Below are 19,233 nucleotides of genomic sequence, written 5' to 3' on the forward strand. Positions count from 1 at the left end.
AGATATATATTGCTATATATCGCCACTTCTTCTTCTGTCCTTCACTTTTCCAGTTACCTCATTTCTTTAAGGATACACTGCACACCATGCCAAAATATGCTAGCTTTCTGGTAAAAGCTCTCTATAAATTGGGGTTTTCGTTCTGAAGAGACCATTTAAAATTGGTTCTTTGCCAATTTGCTTGTGAACTAGTTCATCAATTTCAATAGGTGCCATTTTTATGCTGGAATGATTCATAGTTGAGTGTTGAGTGGTTTAAAAACTGTAGAAACTTTAGTCCAAGCCTGGAGAATTGTTGCTAAAGACCACTGCTAAAGACATATTTGACTCATTGGAAACAAAACAAACAAACAAATAAAAAGGGTTGAAAAGTCTCAACGACTTTTGCAGAGTATAGTATCTTCTTTTGCATACTGTGTCTTGTAAATGGTCTTTTTAAAAAGGAATTACATGTTTAAAAACGATCTGCTTTGGTTTCTTGACCATAAAAGCTTTCTATAGAAATCTAAGTTATCTAAAACCATCATCTTGGCATCAATATTGAAACTATGATATTATATTGGCTGTAGTATCACTAATCATAACCTTAATGTTTAGCTTAATAATGCTGTTTCATCTGTCCCTAAAAATGGAACATTTAATCACACGGGTTACCGACAGTAAAAGTGTGGGCTGTTATTTTGGTTCAACGATAGAGCCCTCTTCCTCTTATTTGCCTGCCTGCATGGTGACAGAAGACAGACTGCACACCCACTGATGTGGATACTTCATCTTCGTTCACAACACTTTTAGACCTGCAGAGAAACTCAGATACAGCCGTGGAGTCAGCATCTGAAGCGTATTTCTCTTCTTTTTGAGGACATCATGCGCTGGATGTTAGCTGGATGGTGGGGGCTTGTTTTAATCAGTCTGTCAGGTAAATGGAAACTTTTGGAATATAATCAACACGGTTTTGTGACTGAAAAATGAAACCAATACAGGAAAAATACCAGTTTGAGTGCTACATATATTAACTCACAGTGCCAGTACACCAAAATAATTCAGTAAAGTACAGTACTGGTAATTTATAACACCTCACGCAGTCTTTTTAATTGTATTTTTTATAACTGTTAAACCACAACTACACTGCGTACTAGTGTTTTGCATGTTATTTTTGACTCTGCAGCACCATTACTTCCTGCCCATCTGGGGAAAAGAGGAAGTTTTCTTCTGAAACAAAGACTATAAGATTATTGTCATGTTGATGAATTGAAGTCCTTTATAATTTTATAGTAAATAAATATCACACCTGCACCTCCAAGTTATTCAGTTCCTAGTTTCCATTGCTTTATTTTACATATAACTTGTAATCTAATTTAAAGAATGAATATAGAAATAGCAAATAAAAGAAAAAAGCATCTGATATTTATGTGTTGTAAACATTAAAAACAAACAAATATGATATCCTCATACATGCATGTATACATGTCTTGGGCCATAAATAAGAATTATTTTCAATATCAGTGGATGATAAGGCTTTTATTTACATTAATTGATTTATCATTACTCCATAGTATTAGAGAAAATAGTGCAATTTATCATTTCATTGGCATTACCATTTCAAAAAGGAAATTCATTATTCACTTTGTTTTCTAAACTTTGTGGATTACTATAGGTTATCAATTAAACTTTAGCTTATCTGCAATGATTGCTTTTGTAGCAACATTCATAAAATCTTCCTATTTTTGATGCTTGTGGTTTGTGTAATTTATACTGTAGGTTAGATGAAACCTGGAAATCTGGCAACATCTTTTTATTATGTTTTTTAGACTGAATAAACTGAATAATGGAGACAAAGAATAATGTCTCTTACAACAATGGCACTTTTCTCCACCATGTGTACCATTTGGTTCCATCATCATCTTGAAGTTTGTCTCTTTTTATGTAGTAATTTTTCATAATTAGTGTTACAGGGCATTTATCTTTTGTTTCCACATGCATTAGCCTCTTGTATGGAAGCCCGTTTCCGCCACTAAATAAAAACAAAACAGCTAGTATCCATAACTCGAAATTTCGAGTTATTTTCTCGAAATTTCGAGTTAATAACTCGAAATTTCAAGAAATATAACTCACATTTTTGAGTTACTTTTCTCAAAATTTTGAGTTAGCTCTGCCAATAAAAAATATACGTGAATGAGGTCGCTTTCTTGTTACCCGGAAGCATATGGCGCAGAGGAACGCGCACTCAAAAACGGATCCCAACAAATTGGCGCTTTCGCGAGTACGTTTGCTGATAGTAACACCATGTGATTCAGCTAATAACACAGGGATTTCATCATTTGTGAAGCCAGGCTGAAAACACTCAGCAATCTGTGCATTCACGACTGGATGTAATACCGGTAGCTTAGCTGTAGCATTTGTAGCCTAGGGCTTCAGCTTTCGGGTAACATGGAAATGACGTCATTCACGTAGATTACTGATTGGCAGCGCTAACTTGAAATTTCGAGTTGCTTTTCTCAAAATTTTGAGTTAATAAATCGAAATTTCGAGTTATTGTGTCGAAATTTCGAGAAACTAACTTGAAATTTCGAGAAAATAACTCGAAATTTTGAGAAAATAACTCGAAATTTTGAGAAACTAACTTGAAATTTCGAGAAAATAACTCGAAATTTTGAGAAAATAACTCGAAATTTTGAGAAAATAACTCGAAATTTTGAGTTATGGATCCTTTTTTTTTTTTTAGTGGCGGAAACGGGCTTCCATACTCTTGAGACCTGAGCTCTTGTTTAGTACGCATTTTTAACTTCTCCTAGCTAGCTCCTTCGTGATACAAACTAAGCTTCCTCTTTCAACAGGAAGCCCTTATGATTTCACAGAAAAACATGTCCTCATCCTGGGACAATGGGTTTATTTCACAGGATAAAACAAGAAAGTTAACATTATTTGAAAAAGTACAAAATCTCAGCCCCCCCAGGTGTGGGTTAGGGTTAGGGGTTACCCTGCTGGTGGCTGATGCCCGCAGACGTCAGTGCATTGGTGGTTCTCGGTGTCCGGGGCTGCACTCAGGTATGCACCGACTCAATCTTGGTGGGGCATGGCACCTGTGGCTCAGTTGGGCTCCTTCTGGGGGGGTGGGGGGACCTCGGCCCTCTGGGCCTGGGGCTCGTCCCGCGGCTGGCTGCCGACAGGGCCTGTGGGCATGTCACCGCAGTCTCCTGTAGCTTCTTCACCGTGGCTGCTGGGTGACCCTCAGTCTGGGGCTCTCCTCAGCTCTTTCCAGGAGGATGGCACTGCTGCCCCTCCGGTGGTCCTCCTTGGGCTATCGCGCTCTGGAGGGCCTCTAGATGTTTGGGACCTGGATCTCCTCCATGTCTGCTTCATGCCCTGGGGGACAAGGCTATGGCTCCCCACACCCTCTATCAGATAGTTAAATGGAGAAACCTTTTACATACAAGCGCGCTCACGCAGACAAGTCTGCACACAGGTGTACACATGGGTGCTCATAGACACACTCTATATCTTCCTTTGTTGCTGCCTCAAAGCATACTGTGCATTGACGGTCTTGTGTTCTGCTTGGTAACATTCAACATTTATTATTTACTGTTATTTATAGTTACCAAGGTTGTTGCTGTGGTCTCCCTACTGTGTTGTTCTCTTTTTTTTCTTCCAGCAGGTGAACCAGTGGACTTTTTAAGGTCTTTTCTCACTGTCCTTCTGCCTGTTTTTCTTTCCCCTCTCCTTTTCTTGAACTCTTGTCTTTGTCTTCCCCTTTCCTATCCCCCAGTCATGTCTGTTCTGTTTGTAATAACTTAAAAGTTAAAAATAAATGAAAAAATAATACCAATCAATCTAGTGGGCCAATAATGATCTACTTGATTAAAAAAAAATCTGTTGGGTTTTTGGCCTTCAGACAATAATTCTGATTGCTACAGTGCCGAACGGGACAGGCACAAAAAACCACAAACAAACAAACAAACAAACAAACAAACAAACAAACAAACAAACAAACAAAAAACTAAGAAACATGATTCATTAGAATGAAATATATATGGTGAAGAAAAGTCTTAATGCAATGTCCCTGTATGAGAACACGGGGTCCCAGGAGGTTACGTACATCACTGTTCTCTGTAAAGCAAGCATCTCATAAGTGGCATACACATTATTTATCCTCAACCACAATGACAAAATCCTTTTAATGTATATTTTGTCCATTTGAAATGTGTGATAATTGCTGGTATAACTGTGTCACAGTCTCTTTCAACCTTTCTTTGTCTGCTTAGTTGCTGATAACAAGATACTGCAGATCAAACAGAAACCCCGCTTCTATGGTGTGGCAGTTAAAAGCAATGTGCCCATTTACTGTTCATCCTCACGACAACATAATTCTACTGTGAAGTGGTTCAAGGCCAACAAGATCGGAGACGAGCAAACACCGCTATCGACATTGATAGATGACAACATTCGTTTCCAAATGGCCTATCTTTACATCAACAACATACAAATGAGGCACAGTGGCGTGTACTACTGCAAGATAAATGAAACACAGGGACCCGGAACCGAAGTAAAAGTTTTCAGTAAGTAGCTGGAACAGCATGTCATCAGCAGATCTTTAAAAATACAGTGAACTTTTACCATATTTTTTATTTTTTAAGTATGTACCAACTCACTCATGAAAATGCGCAGCTGACATACATCTTTTCACTGTGCAGGACCCGTTGTGATGGAAAAGGCACTCTACAGGAGCAATCTGAAGGACGGTCTTATTGTGTTCCAGGGTTTTCTTTTAGCTGTGTTCATTGCTGCTCTGTTGCTACGTAAACAAAAACTGGTAAGGCACATGATGAACAAAACTCGAGGCAAATGTGTGCTCCAAAAAAGGATTTTGTGCAGAACTTGCATAACAAATCTTCAGCAAAAAGCAGGGTTTTTTGGATCAAGAATTTTTTTAAAATATGGTTTATTTCAGGAAAACTTAGAGGTTTTTCTTTAGAAGCAGGGAAATGAAATGACAAGGCTGTGGAGAAAAATATATGCATTTACTATGATTAAACTCACAACAGAAAGGCTTTCTAACTGATCATTTCGCATTGCTTAATGTGTATGCAACGTGGTGCACTGAGTAAAATGCTTTGTATCCCAGTGGCAAAGGCAAAAGCTTTACATTGACTTTTCTGTAAACATACTAACAGTCCAAAGTAAAGCAAAAGAAAGGCAGAAAATCATCTAATTAAGAAGACAGTCGATCAACAGTAGCTCAAATATCATAGCTGCTGCCTGATCATTTTCTAAATTGTATCATATTTATAGAACATGCTTTGTTATCTCATCTTGTGATTTGCTCAATAAAATGCACATATAAATGTTGCTGTTGCAAAACAGAAGCTGGCTTTTTGTCAAGATGCTAGCTTAGTTTTTACTTAAAAAGAAGCTAGCTGTTAAGATTTCTGACATGTTGAAATGACAAGTACCCGATTACTAAGGCGCCAGCCAGATACCAATCAGTGCCAATCTAGGTTAGGCATTCCCACTATACTGTAAATGGCTGCATTTCATCCAGGTGCTCATGAGATAGCTATTGAGCTACACAGCTAAAATAACTATTTACACCTGCTTCATATATGTCTGAAATTAAATTAAAACAATACCTATGTCCTTAAATTTTTCTGAAAAGTAAGCCAGTTTTACCTATACAACACTTTTTCAGAATCTGAATTGCCTGAAATCAAAGTTGTCAATGCCATAAAGTGTCTTAGAATGTTTCGACATCCTTAATACACACATGAATCCATTTTACTTTAAATAAAACCTGTAATAAATCTAAAAAAAGATGATCAGTATTGCCAGAGGGAACATGTGCACCCCAAGATATAACTGTTTTTGAGCTAAAGCTCCGTAGGCCTTCATTCATTCTATGTTGTAACCAGCACCTACGAAACTGGAAGTGGAGATAATAGCAGGTTTCAAATAGACGTATTAGATAAGAGGTTCTCTAACATACCAAAAATTACCAAAGGTGTGTTGATATTAATAACTGACAGTGATTTCCACCGATAGTTAAAAAAGAAAATCCATACATTTTATTAAAATAGTTCTTACTCGGTTTAATTCTATATATGAAGTTAAATCTAGTTTTTGAGTTATCACAGTGTTAGCTACAATTATGTTGCCATTTAATAGGTTAATCATTTTCTACAAACATTTATTTAGCTTTTGTCTTTATAACACAGGAAAGCAACTGCAACTGTATTTTTTTTTTAATATAACCTACAACAAAACTCGCTTTAGTGATTTTCACTACAGTTATTTGAGTTGACCGATGCTTACAACACCTACTTCCACATTACTGCAAAAAGACAAATTTTGAAAAAAAAGAAAACAAAACTTTAAATATCATTTTAATTTATTTTATTGTGTGTTATGTGCGATGTGTCTCTAAATAAGATGGTACCCGCTCTTTAACTGCATTCATTCTCCCCACCCACACCCCCATTTCCTTTTTTAACAGTGGGAACGAAGGGACAGCGAATACGAGGAGCCGGAAACAGATCACATCTATGAGGTTTGTCAGCTCTTTGTTTTACAATAAAAAGTGAAAAAAAGAAAGACACTGGCTTTCTTTAAGAAAAAAAATATTACAGTGATGCTTCACTGTGTGGTCTCATTTGTGTAAACATGTCACAGTGAATACACACCACAGCTGTGTGACTTTACATAAAAATGCAGGCGCACAATAGACAGCGAAAAAACAGGAATCGCAATCTCCGTGCACCACTGCGCTCCTAACCACAAATTTACCGTCAGGTTTATTGTTGAATGTATGAATACACATCCTATATTTGAGTTAATAAATAAAGTACATCTAGCTGGCTGAATTTGTATTTCATTTGTTTATTGCATTAATAATAACACATTTGAAGGATTTTTATAGATCTTGTTGCTGCTGTTCTCTTGCACAACAAACAGAACTGTTTGTAAATCAATTATACCAAAAGTGTAGATAGTAGTCTTACTGTGATTGCTTGACTTTTCATATAGTGAAGAGTCATTTAAAGCAACATAGCAAAAACATAGTCATAAATTATAATCTTACTAAGGCTCCAGAATAGTGTACATAAGTGTAAGTTAATAAATAATAATAATAACAATAGCAAGATCAACTTCAATTATCGTACTCAATGCATGAGTCTTTGTGTTTTTTCTTGAGACTTTTTCATCATCAGTGTGAGTTTTCCCCTGAAAATCCTTTTAAAAAAAAGTAAATATATTTTACACAAAAATTGCCAAAAAAAGAGAAAGAAAATAACATAAAATGCTGGATGCAGCATATGTGATACAAATTAAAGCTCATATATGCAAAATAATATTTAAGGTCCATTTAAAAAAAGGTTATTTCATTATTTCATATTTCAGGCTTTACAGGGTTAAGTGGGAGAAATGATAACTTTTATTTTGAGCATGCACGTCTCATGTAAATCAGTCAAACCCACAAATTAACCAAATGAACATGGCTGTAATTCAGAATTTCTAAGTTTTACTAATATCAACACTTTGAGTCACCCTTTTAGGAACTACTAGGAAGGTAAGACTGCACCTGTTTTAAAAGTCAGTGAGCTCACTTTTTCTTGCAGTCCTGTGACTCATACATCACTTAGTTACAATATATTTTATTAAGATTTGAACAACCCTGAATATGTACACTGCACTATAGGACTGTCAGTCGCAATGGCTAAACCTAATAACCTAAACACTGCCAAACTAAGGATTTGAAGTTAAATATGAACAACTATTGGTACAAATTATTAAGTAAAACTAATAAAAAATAAAAGAATACCCAATTACACTTCTTAGTATGCAGACAGCAATTACAGATACATTAATAATATAATTAAGTAAAATTCAAAAATAAATACAAACGAAGTAAAATCCATGAACTCAAATGAAGTAAGGATGTTGGGCTGAGCTCCAATTTGCATTATGAATGAAGAACAGTAGCGTTTGAGGTTCATGCAAACATTGTTATGTTTTGTTACTTTTTCAGTTAATGTCATTCTGCAGTGACATTAAGCAGGAGCCCATTTTTAACTCTGAGTCATGTCTGAAACACCAACTATGCAAATAAAAACTGTAGCTGCCAGTATGCCCAGACATATACAGTAACTATGTAATGGATTTTCAGAATTTTTTTAATCAATCTAGACACATGTATAAGTAAAACAAATTAAGTTAGTAAAACTGACTTATTTCCGTCTTTTAGGGCTTGGCAATCGAGACATGTGGTGGAGGTCTGTATGAGGAACTCTCCGTGTATGCTCAGGCTGAGGGAGCTGAGGCCCCGTGGGAGTGAGACTCACACAAGTACTTTTCACCTGCTAAAGCCTCTGAATAAGGACAGATTATATGTTCTTAATTGCAAGTTGTAAAGTAAGTCCTTAAATAGTTTACTGAGAATGGAGACGTGCATTTTTCTCACAACACAATACATGGTTTGTTTGTAGATGTGCAGCAGCATGCTTGCCCCCCCCCCCCCCCCCCCCCCTTTTTTTTAATGTGATGTTTAGTAACACTGTTTTGAATTAATCTGTTGTCATAAAGTGTAAATAAGCCCTTCTGAAATTTAGACCCAAAAGCTGATATTTCAGCGGATCTTTTTGGTGCTTCTGGTGATGTTTATTTAAACTGTATTGTGTATCAGTTGGTCCTATAAATGTCCAGTCTATCAGTCTCACAGGCTCTGGGTTGTACCCCTGCTCTTGATCAGTGTGAGCTGGGACAGAATTCACGCCCCTTATGACTCCTAACAAAATAAGTCTTAAGTAAGTAGATGGATAATGTCATACTGACTGTGCTAACATGAAATTTTGAAGCCTGAGGGTGGTGCAAAAACAAAGACTAACTTGTGTCAAAGAACAAAAACAACATCTACTTGTTTTTTTTATTTTTCAGTTGTTTGTTAAGATTAAGTGTATACATATGTATTTGGTTTGTTTGACATGAATAAAAACAATAAATACATCTTTCTTTGCTGAAGAAATTTATTTTTTTTCCATAACTAAGGAAAACATTTTTCTTTTTTTAAAATCACCAACATGTTTGATTAAAAAGACAATGGTAAATAGAAATACTGTAAATTAATAAGTAAATAGATAAATAAATAAAAAGAAGCAAATAAATTAACACATCCTTCCTGTAACAGACATGTTTTAGTTGGCAGTGTGCAGAGATGAAACCAGCTGTTCTGCTCTCATGAGATGGGCTTTGGTTTCCTTCCTGATCACCTCCCAGGCTTCAGCACTGTGACCCTACAGACACAACAATATTATCATTAGTAAAATATTCCAGAGGTGTTTAATAAAAGAATTGGTTAAAAAATAAATAAAGACCTACCTTTTTCTTTAGGATATCATCTGAAAGTCTTTTGAAATACATTTTTGTCTTGAAATACAGCTGTGAGTTCTTCTTCTTGTGACTGTGGCTCCCAATCTAAATCAGGAAAAATAGTCATTTAAATATATGTTTTAGCAGTATAATTGATCTCAGTTATCTCAATAGTGGTGTTACTGAAAGTGAACTTACACAGGTGTGAAGCTCTTCAGCCTGTTTGTTGACAATATTGAGCAAGTTCCTCACTGTGCTGTCCTCCCATGATGCAGAGCTGTGATCCTCCTCAAACAGGGCAGCCACCTCCTCCAGAACCTGAACTGTGAAAGCCAGTTTATCCTCAGCCTGGAAGAAGAAGAAGAATCATAGGTTTTTGTAATTCAAAAAACTTGAAAAATGAGAACAAATATCAGAACACTCAGACCTGGGTTTGCATAATAGGAACTTAAAGTTATGACGGTTATGAATTTTAGTTTTTGATTGTATGTCATACCCATGGTAAAATTTGAAAACCTTTACATTATTTTACTTTAAGGAGAAATTAGTCTGGGATTTTATGCGATACAATGAGAAAAGCTGAGGTTGACTTACTGATGCTTTTGATGCCTGGTGGTACAGATGATTAGGGAAGGCCACGGTGTCCTCCACCTCAGTGGTGTTAGTTGAGTTGTTACCCTGGATCACACACAGAACCAGACTTAGAGTTGAAGTGCAGACACTAAGTCTGAATAATTTAATTTAATAAAAATTTGACAAAATTTTAAGCCTATTAAAAGAAACACACTCACCATGGTTTCAAGTAGATTCAGAGTCTCTTCGTTGTGCTGTTTGAATTTATGATCCATCCATTTGCAGCTCAGCGAGGAGCCTGCAGTGAACAGACCAAGAAACAGGCAAGCAAAGAGAATCCTGCTGATCATTTTTTAAGGATGACAATTGTCGTTGTATGAAGCAGACTCAGATATCTCCTGTGCTGATGGAGCTGACATGCCCAGCAGCACTTATAGCAGAGCACACCTGTTTCATTTTCCATATTCACCTCTGTGGCTTTCACCTCAACAAAGGTGGGTTCTGATGTCACACATTTCAGACTTGGTTTCTATGGGAGCAAAAAAATCCCACATTAATTTTTTTGTCCGGTTCAGCTGTTGTATAAAGCAGAATAATGGTCTGCTTTGTTGTGACACATATATTTGCTTTCTAAAGAGGAGCACTTGACCAGGTCATTTTCAAGTGTCTTTCATGACAAAAGTGCATACACAGACACTCACACTCACAGACACACACTGGTTTTCATATTTTAGTGAGGACACCTGATTGTGACATAATGCTTTCCCCAGCTGCTTACCCTAACCCTAACAAACAAAAATGAATGCTTAACTGCAACCCTTAGCCTAAACTTAGCCATAACCTAATTGCAACCCTGACACTAAAACCACATTTTAAACCTCAAAAATGCCTTCAAACTGGTGGGGACGGGCACTTTGTCCCTACAAGTGACTGTTGGTCCCCACAAGTATAGCAGCATGCTAATTTTCTGTCCTTACAAAGATATCTGAACGTACAAGAACACACACTGCAAAGTCGTATATTTGTTTGTGATCCAGCATGTCTGTTTGCTTTATCGTCGACTTTTCCTCCTACCCCCTTCTTTTCTCTCTTTTTCTGTTGTTTTCTTCTTATATTCCTCCGTTTTCTTCTATCTTTCTCCAGTTTGGCCTTCACCCCCGTCTGCTCAAGCATAATATCCATAACAATATGGATAATGAAATACTAACAGTATAATCCACAATGTGCAAAATATCCCCATAAATGCACAAATATAGAATAGTAAAGTGTAAAAGAAAAACATTTAAAAAGTATAGAAACGTTAGTGTTATAGGTATTTTACTGTGAGTATACATATAAATGTTTTTAAAGCCTAAACATTTTACTTATATGTCCTTACTTAAATGCACGTTGCATGGATGAAATTTCCGCAATTCATGATGATTAAAAAACAAACAAACAAACAAAAAATGTTTACATTTACGCACTCTCTCCAGTGTGGTGGTTGTAAGTGTATATTAAAGCTTTTGAATGGAGTCACATTTCACAGTTACTTCTAGTTGTGATTGTGCCATAAAAGGGAAGTTCTTACACGGAGAAAAAAAAAGTGGCTTCGTGACTCTTTGGCCTACAGTGACGCTCATTCATACGAACCAGTCAGCGAAATTTCACCTTGTTTTATCGAGAATATCTGCTTCACCGTGGGAACCAGGTGAAGGGGATTGTCCTTCACGATCAGTGGGGAAATTAGAGCATATTTTCAGCCTTATATAAATCAAAAATGTGCCAATATGTGCTTTTGCTAATGCTTTTGTTATATTCTTCTTCCCTTATTTTGGTCTAACTTGTTTTACAACTTTTTGTTTTATTGCATTTGTCTGTTTTGCCAAAGGACAAGACATGTGAAACAAATTATTAGTGCATGTCTAATCACTAAAAATTCCAACGCAGCGCGGTACTGAATTATAATATGATATCCCCGATGCAACAAGTGTATTTGTAAAATGTATTTCCTCCTATTCCACAATCATCCGTAAGTGGTATTATTGTAACTTGAAATGAAGGGGAAGAGCGCGTAAAGTTACGGGGTTGCCAAATGGTCAGGCGCAAAGTGCGCACAAGTCTTCAACGCTTCGCTGTCTCAGTAACTACAGATACATAAACCTCCTCTGGCATTAACATCAGTATCAATCACATTACGACCCTCCTCATATGCTGGCACTGATACAAGTGTTTGGTGCTGAATTATCGTCACGTTAATTCACATCGTTTGAATGTGTGGTGAGAGGTGAGTCCAGAAGAAGGGGGATGAGGCGGTACTGACCCCGACTGAAATATGACTTGCCCTCCACGAATGCCATAGGGTAAATTAGTGGCATCAAGGAAAATAATCCAAAGGTGTACACGCCAGCGAACTCAATATGTGGGTATAAATGGGGAGAGTTGCTTCATGAAGGGAATATAACATGATTTGCTGCTAAATCTTTGTGCGAATCAGAACAATTTCATACTACATTGGTTACTCGGATGGAAGTAGGTGTTGAACTTGGCCCGCTTAAAGTCAGCTGCCAAAAGAAGAAGTTGAACTCAAATACTTTACTGGAGTACTGTTTTAATGTACGTGTACTTTAAGTACATTTTTATTATTTTTACTTCTTCTCCACTATAAATCATCTTACCTTACCTTATTTTACCTATTGGGGACAATATTTTTGCACTATACTATTCGTGTTAAGGCTTTATTTACTGTTTACTAGTATTCAGAAATATTGATATCCAACCTAAGGAATTAAAATCTCCAGCAACAAAAGTGAACAGGTGAATGAAGCACGCATCATCAGATCGTGCTTTTGCTGTAGCAGCTCCAAAACTGTGAAACGATCTGCCTTTAGAGATTAGACAGGCCTATTCTCTGCCTGTGTTTAAATCACTTCTGAAAACCCATCTCATGGCCTTTGACACCTCGGTTTTTTGTTTTAGTTGATTCTATGATGTTTTATCTTGTTTTTTAAATATAAGGCTGTTTTCATTTTTATGTATTATGTGTTTTATTTTCTCTGTTTTGTTTTATTGTATTGTTCTTAACTGAATTACTGCACAGCACTTTGGTCCTGTGGTGGGTATTTTAAAGTGCTTTGTTGCAAAAAGTTGGATTGAATTTTAAACTATTACTAAGGTATGATTATGCTGTTTTGTTAAGGAAAAGGTCTAACTGTTTCTTTTGTCACATTTTTCAGTTTAAGAATGTGTTTATGTACGTGACCATGCAGATAGACAGTAAGATAGTTAGATAGACAGATCAAGCACTCTTGCGCCCCCTGCTGAAAAGGAAGAACGGGCCTCACACAGTATTATACCGCATTAAAATGATTGATCGTGTTTATTGTTTGTTGCTTAATTTGAAATCAAGTCTAAATTTCACTATACTGTACTTTGTGTCTGTGAGGTATAACTGTACTTAATACATAAACTGACTCAAATTAAAATAGATAACTACATTCTTCCTCAATTTTAATTTTAGAAATAATAATAACAGCAATAAATACCTTTCTGATTCCAAGAGGAGGTGATCCTTTTATGCTATAAAATAATGCAAAAATATCTAATTTTGCTCAATGAACATTTTAAAGAATACAGAACAGACATAACATTTCATTTTCATTTAGATTTATATAAGATATATATATATAATTATTATTATTATTTTAAAATAATATATATGTATGTATCTCTGGTATTTCACAATTATATAGTTACTTAATTTATTTCATTTCCACGGATATTTGTCATGGTTTTGTTTCCCCAGTTGTTCTTTCCATGTAGGCACAGTGTTTTCGGCCTGTTTTTTTTTTTTTTCTGTTGTTCAAATTACCTAATTGCGCCTGTTTGAATAATAACCCTTTATGCAATACGTAAAACTGCAGATCTGCTTGTTCAGTATCCAGTGTGCCGTAAAAGGGAAGAAACTGTGTCGAGAAAGTGAAAGCGTCCTGGTGACTGGGCGCCTGAGCTGTGACGCTCATTCTTACGAATCGGTCAGTGATATTTCGCCTTGTTTTATCAGCGTGTGAACCAGATAACCTGGAGAAGGGGATTGTCCTTCACATTTTTATTAGGAAGATTAGAGTGGACTTTCATCCTAGTAGAAAAACGAAAGTCATGCAATATTATATTCAGCCTAAGACTGATAAGAGAGGGTGTCTTCGCTTAGACTTTTATTGTTCCTCTGCCAAAAATAATATTTAAATAAATAAAAAAAATAAATCTTATAGGCAATGATGGGTGATCATGGCTTGGTGTTTGCAACCTACTTGTATTAGCAGCTAAAATCCCAATAGTCATTATTACCATTTATAGTTTTCAATATCAAATATCAAAGATCAAACATTTCAAATTGCCGCATCGGTCGTGAGCTGTGTCTGTTTTCACTTGCTCCGTGTTATGGCCGGTGTTTGTAGGCTGCTGTTTTACCAGGAGCCCTTTTATTTTATTATATAACTTCTTCCTACTTGAGCCGATATTCTTACTTTTTGTACCCCAGTGATTGTTTCACACGATTTGGGATCTAATTAAATATGTTCGACTCTACCTGAATGCTGCGGTGAAAGCCACAGTTTACGTTCAGGTCCCGCAGGTAGAAAACGAAATATGTTGCTCTACCATAAATGCGGCGTTACAGGTCTGCTCCATCAGAACACCAGGAGACATCCGAGTTTGCTTCATACAAGAGCAGTTAATACGTTTTGAAAATGATGATGAGCAGGATTCTCTTTGCTTGCCTGTTTCTCGGTCTGGTCACTGCAGGCTCCTCGCTGAGCTGCAAATGGATGGATCAAAAAATTCAGACAGCACAACGAAGAAACTCTGAATCTACTTGATACCATGGTGAGTGCGCTCTTTTTAAGAAAACTGTAACAACATTTAGTGGTTTGAACTTGATGTTTGATTATTTTAACACACAAGCTGTGTGTTTCTGGTTGTTATACAGGTTTATAACTCCACCAACACCACTGAAGATGCTGAAGGGGAGGTCACTCTGGCTTTCCCTAATCATCTGTACCGCCAAGCGTCCAAAGCATCAGTAAGTTAATCTTAGCGTTTATTTATAAACTAATTATCTCTTAGTTCACAATGAGAGCACAGAACAATATCTCCTTATACATAAAACAGTCCAAATGGGCCACATGGCGCATATTTCTATGTGTTTTTCTTTAAACGTTAGCCCATAGTATCAATAATCTACAATGTTATGTAAATATTATATTGGTAATTTATGTGAGCCAAACAATATATTTCTGGCTACTGAATGTCTCTCTAATAGAGGAGGGAATTATGGTAATCTGTTCTTCTTCTTCCAGGCTGAGGATAAACTGGCTTTCACAGTTCAGATTCTGGAGGAGGTGGCTGCCCTGTTTGAGGAGGATCACAGCTCTGCATCATGGGAGGACAGCACAGTGAGGAACTTGCTCAATATTGTCAGCAAACAGGCTGAAGAGCTTCACTCCTGTGTAAGTTCACTTTCAGTTAGGTTTTTATTACATTCGAATATGATACTTTACATGACATGACATATTCTTAATTGTCATTTTGCTTGTAATTAAATTAGATTGGGAGCCACAGTCACAAGAAGAAGAACTCACAGCTGTATTTCAGGACAAAAATGTATTTCAAAAGACTTTCAGATGATGTCCTAAAGAAAAAGGTAGGTCTTTATTATTTTTTTAAAACCAATTCTTTAATTAAACACCTCTGGCATATTTTACTAATGTTAATGTTGTTGTGTCTGTAGGATCACAGCGCTGAAGCCTGGGAGGTGATCAGGAAGGAAACCAAAGCCCATCTAATGAGAGCAGAACAGCTGGCTTCATCTCTGCACACTGCCAACTAAAATCTGTCTGTTACATGAAAATGTATTCATTTATCTGCTTGCCTGTTACTTTTTGTATTTATTTATTTATCTATCTATTGACTTCTATTTATCGGTTGACTGCATCAGTATTTTCAGTGCTTACAAACTAAATCTAATATTTTCTATAACTTTTTTTGTCTTGACGTAATAAAAAGAACACTTATTGCAAATGGATATTGTCAATCTTTTGATTCATAGGAAACAAAATAAGAAACAGAAAAATAAGAAATTTAAACTTGTTTGTAATTATTACAAATAAGCGGTTTGGTCAGTTCAGTAAGGTTCAGTAAACAGGAGCATGAAAGCCTTACCTTTAGTCTGGAGCAGTTTATTTGTAGCTATAAATGCTTCACACTGGTTTAAGTCTTCTCTAACTGACTGATCTGTTTCTATTAACACTGATGGTCATTTTGCGTTGTTAGCCCCTCACACCTGTAGTGTTCAGATTTACCTCTTGGTTATATTTTAATGAATTTTATGATGATGATCAGTAGATAATGAAAGCTGACAATTATTTGTCTGTCATTTCTTTACAAAGTTAATCTTATGTTAAATCTCAGGTCTCTCTGTCTCTCTACACTTTGCCATTTTAAATGAAAGTTTATTGATTAATCCTTCTCTCCTGCCAGAGGTGTCACAGACCTTGCTTCAATGCCTCCCTTATGTAATAGGCTCATCCTTGTACAACATTCATCAATCCATCATGGAGCCTATGTCAGCTCTCATAAGGCTAAAGGAGGGACGTACTCTGAACAGGTCGCACAATGACACTCACAATACGACCAACTTTGAATCGCCTGTTGACTTAACCCATGTATACTTGTCTGTTCTGTGGGAAGATGCCACAAGAACAGAAAGAGCATCCAAACCCCACAACAATAAAGGACCCCTGTGACTACGGATTAAAACCTGTGACTGTGTCACTGCAGTCAACAAAACTAAACACATCACAGCACTGTTCTGTTTTATTTGAGTCTTCTGTTTAATTAGACATTTCAAATTTGTTCTTAAAGTTGTATCCTTCCCATTATGCCCTCGTTTAAATTGAACTATCGTGCTTTTCTTAGTTCTGCATTTATATATAAATTTACTATTGCAATGGTCGATGGCTTATTAAATATGTCCAAAGTTTCAGGTATTGTCAGAGTATGTACTTTGAAACAAACATGCATCTTAGGTTTTTCACCTGTCTTGGCTATATATGATGTCAGTGAGATGGGATATATTTAATATGGTCATTTCAGCAAGACAGATAGGAGATTTATGTAGAAGGCTGAGTATCCAATCAGAGGAAAGCTGGCTTCAAAAAGTGGAAAGGGCAAAAATGATTTGGTGCAAATAACATTTTCTTTTCTTCTTAAGAATCAAGAAATGTAAACAAAGCATAGTTTACTATACTCCAGGTCTACTGAGAACATAAACTCTGGTTCTTTAGAAAGACTCCAACAGCTGATATTTTTAAAATGAAACAAAACATTATAAGTAGTAGTAGTTATAATGACTTCTCCAAAAGATTCTTGGATTATACGTGCTTTGCTTTGAAACTTGCTTATCTTGTTTAATGATTTTTATTAATGTTTTCATTTGTAGTTTTCAGTAATCCATCACAGTGACACTGCACAATGTCAGCAGCATAGTGTATGAAGAAATTTGAATCAGGTTTTTTTTCGTCCCCTTTAGCTAAATGTTGTGATATCTTATGATATCAATCTTATGATAAAGTGAGAGGGAAAAAATAGACTAATCTGTTTTTGTAATTTCTATGTTATACGTGCAGATCTGTCTTTGTGAACGATCAAAGAGATTTTTCTTTGGCTCGGCAGGTTTCTGATATTTGATTCTACCTATTAAAAAGCATCATCTGTGAAAATGCAACATCTGTTTACTTCGTTTTGCAGGAAAAAAAACATGTCCACTTTCTTTTTTAAATGGGAAATATTTATTGATTTCAACATATAAAATTATACAGAAAATGTTCTGTTTAATTTAAAGTAAATTCACAAATAAATAAAGACATGCTGTTTAACACTTAGAAATATTCACTTATACAAGCAATGTAAAAATCAGTAAATAAATTAGTAGATAAATAAGTTAAAAAATGACTAAATTAATAAATCCTTCCTGTAACAGACAGATTTTAGTTGGCAGTGTGCAGAGATGAAGCCAGCTGTTCTGCTCTCATTAGATGGGCTTTGGCTTCTTTCCTGATCACCTCCCAGGCTTCAGCACTGTGACCCTACAGAAATACCAATATTAATATTCTTATTGTTATTGAAACAAGTTATTATATCTATTTATCTTAAGGATGATCTAAACCCCAAATTAATGAGAATGATGTGATCTTACCATTTCCTTTAGGATATGATGTGAGAGTCTCTTAAAGTACATGTGCAGCTTTGTGGTTTTCTTCTTGTGACTGTGGCTCCCAATCTAATTTAATTACAAGCAAAACGACAATTAAGAATATGTCATGTCATATAAAGTATTTGAATGTAATAAAAACCTAACTGAAAGTGAACTTACACAGGAGTGAAGCTCTTCAGCCTGTTTGTTGACAATATTGAGAAAGTTCCTCACTGTGCTGTCCTCCCATGATGCAGCGCTGTGATCCTCCTCAAACAGGGCAGCCACCTCCTCCAGAATCTGAACTGTGAAAGCCAGTTTATCCTCAGCCTAGCAGGAGAGTAATCAAATATAATTTACTCACAGGACTGTCTCTGAAAAGAAAATTACGTTTCTAAGTTAAAACTGAAGTTGGCTTACTTTAAAGAGTTGTCTGGGATATTACGGGATTAAATCAGAAAAACAGAGATTTACTTACTGATGATTTGGACACCTGGTGGTACAGGTGATTAGGGAAGGCCACGGTGACCTCCACTTCAGTGATGTTAGTGGAATTATTAGCCTGCATCACACACAGAAGCACATGGAGTGTTTCAGTAAACAGGCACTAAATTTACGCACATTTAAATTTTTTTTTAGCATAAATATTAAAAGACGTGCACTCACCATGGTATCAAGTAGATTCAGAGTCTCTTCGTTGTGCTGTTTGAATTTATGATCCATCCATCTGCAGCTCAACGAGGAGCCTGCAGTGACCAGACCGAGAAACAGGCAAGCAAAGAAAACCCTGCTGATCATTTTCCAAAAGGTATTAACTGCTCTTGTATGAAGCAAACTCAAATGTCTCCTGATGTTCTGATGTAGACCAGTAACGCCGGATTTATAGCAGAAAAAACGGAAAAAGGAAAACACCTGTGGCTTTCATTACATCATGCAGGTAAGTGACACATTTCAGAATTTGTATTTATATTGTAATTTATACATTTCAAACATCCTAAACTATTAATAAAGATTCATTTACTTATAATTACTATTAATTTAGTTATAACGCCTACTGTTAAGAAATGCATTTTATT

The 19,233-nt window shown here is 36.1% G+C and overlaps 3 protein-coding genes and 1 pseudogene across 3 annotated transcripts; 2 read left to right on the forward strand and 2 right to left on the reverse strand.

Moving 5' to 3' along the window:
• The first annotated feature begins 751 nt into the window (after positions 1 to 751).
• On the forward strand, positions 752 to 8,502 carry cd79b (CD79b molecule, immunoglobulin-associated beta). Its single transcript, XM_004556754.2, has 5 exons — positions 752 to 916; positions 4,260 to 4,553; positions 4,689 to 4,807; positions 6,485 to 6,538; positions 8,234 to 8,502. The coding sequence occupies exons 1-5, from the start codon at positions 865 to 867 to the stop codon at positions 8,321 to 8,323; spliced, it is 609 nt and encodes a 202-aa protein (XP_004556811.1). The 5' UTR covers positions 752 to 864; the 3' UTR covers positions 8,324 to 8,502.
• A 677-nt stretch (positions 8,503 to 9,179) lies between these two features.
• LOC101477485 (interferon a3-like) lies at positions 9,180 to 10,277 on the reverse strand. Its single transcript, XM_004556814.1, has 5 exons — positions 10,146 to 10,277; positions 9,949 to 10,032; positions 9,553 to 9,702; positions 9,364 to 9,459; positions 9,180 to 9,278 (listed from the first exon to the last, which is right to left on the reverse strand). Exons 1-5 carry the CDS (start codon positions 10,275 to 10,277, stop codon positions 9,180 to 9,182), a joined length of 561 nt encoding a protein of 186 aa, XP_004556871.1.
• A 4,380-nt stretch (positions 10,278 to 14,657) lies between these two features.
• On the forward strand, positions 14,658 to 15,793 carry LOC101477763 (interferon a3-like; annotated as a pseudogene).
• A 2,158-nt stretch (positions 15,794 to 17,951) lies between these two features.
• On the reverse strand, positions 17,952 to 18,955 carry LOC101478048 (interferon a3-like). Its single transcript, XM_004556815.2, has 5 exons — positions 18,824 to 18,955; positions 18,636 to 18,719; positions 18,338 to 18,487; positions 18,161 to 18,244; positions 17,952 to 18,050 (listed from the first exon to the last, which is right to left on the reverse strand). Exons 1-5 carry the CDS (start codon positions 18,953 to 18,955, stop codon positions 17,952 to 17,954), a joined length of 549 nt encoding a protein of 182 aa, XP_004556872.2.
• Positions 18,956 to 19,233: the final 278 nt, after the last annotated feature.

This window comes from Maylandia zebra, linkage group LG8 (genome assembly GCF_041146795.1).
Source record: "Maylandia zebra isolate NMK-2024a linkage group LG8, Mzebra_GT3a, whole genome shotgun sequence".
Taxonomy (NCBI): Eukaryota; Metazoa; Chordata; class Actinopteri; order Cichliformes; family Cichlidae; genus Maylandia; species Maylandia zebra.

Bases quoted from the DNA above. Each gene is read 5' to 3' on its own strand.
- cd79b (XM_004556754.2), top strand. From the start codon at position 865: ATGCGCTGGATGTTAGCTGGATGGTGGGGGCTTGTTTTAATCAGTCTG. The intron at 917-4,259 runs GTAAATGGAAAC...TTGTCTGCTTAG, and splicing joins TGTTTTAATCAGTCTGTCAG to TTGCTGATAACAAGATACTG. The intron at 4,808-6,484 runs GTAAGGCACATG...CTTTTTTAACAG, and splicing joins TGCTACGTAAACAAAAACTG to TGGGAACGAAGGGACAGCGA.
- LOC101477485 (XM_004556814.1), bottom strand. From the start codon at position 10,277: ATGATCAGCAGGATTCTCTTTGCTTGCCTGTTTCTTGGTCTGTTCACT. The intron at 10,033-10,145 runs GTGAGTGTGTTT...TGTGTGATCCAG, and splicing joins TGAATCTACTTGAAACCATG to GGTAACAACTCAACTAACAC. The intron at 9,460-9,552 runs GTAAGTTCACTT...TTCCTGATTTAG, and splicing joins CTGAAGAGCTTCACACCTGT to ATTGGGAGCCACAGTCACAA.
- LOC101478048 (XM_004556815.2), bottom strand. From the start codon at position 18,955: ATGATCAGCAGGGTTTTCTTTGCTTGCCTGTTTCTCGGTCTGGTCACT. The intron at 18,488-18,635 runs GTAAGTAAATCT...CTCTCCTGCTAG, and splicing joins ACCAGGTGTCCAAATCATCA to GCTGAGGATAAACTGGCTTT. The intron at 18,051-18,160 runs GTAAGATCACAT...GTATTTCTGTAG, and splicing joins ATCATATCCTAAAGGAAATG to GGTCACAGTGCTGAAGCCTG.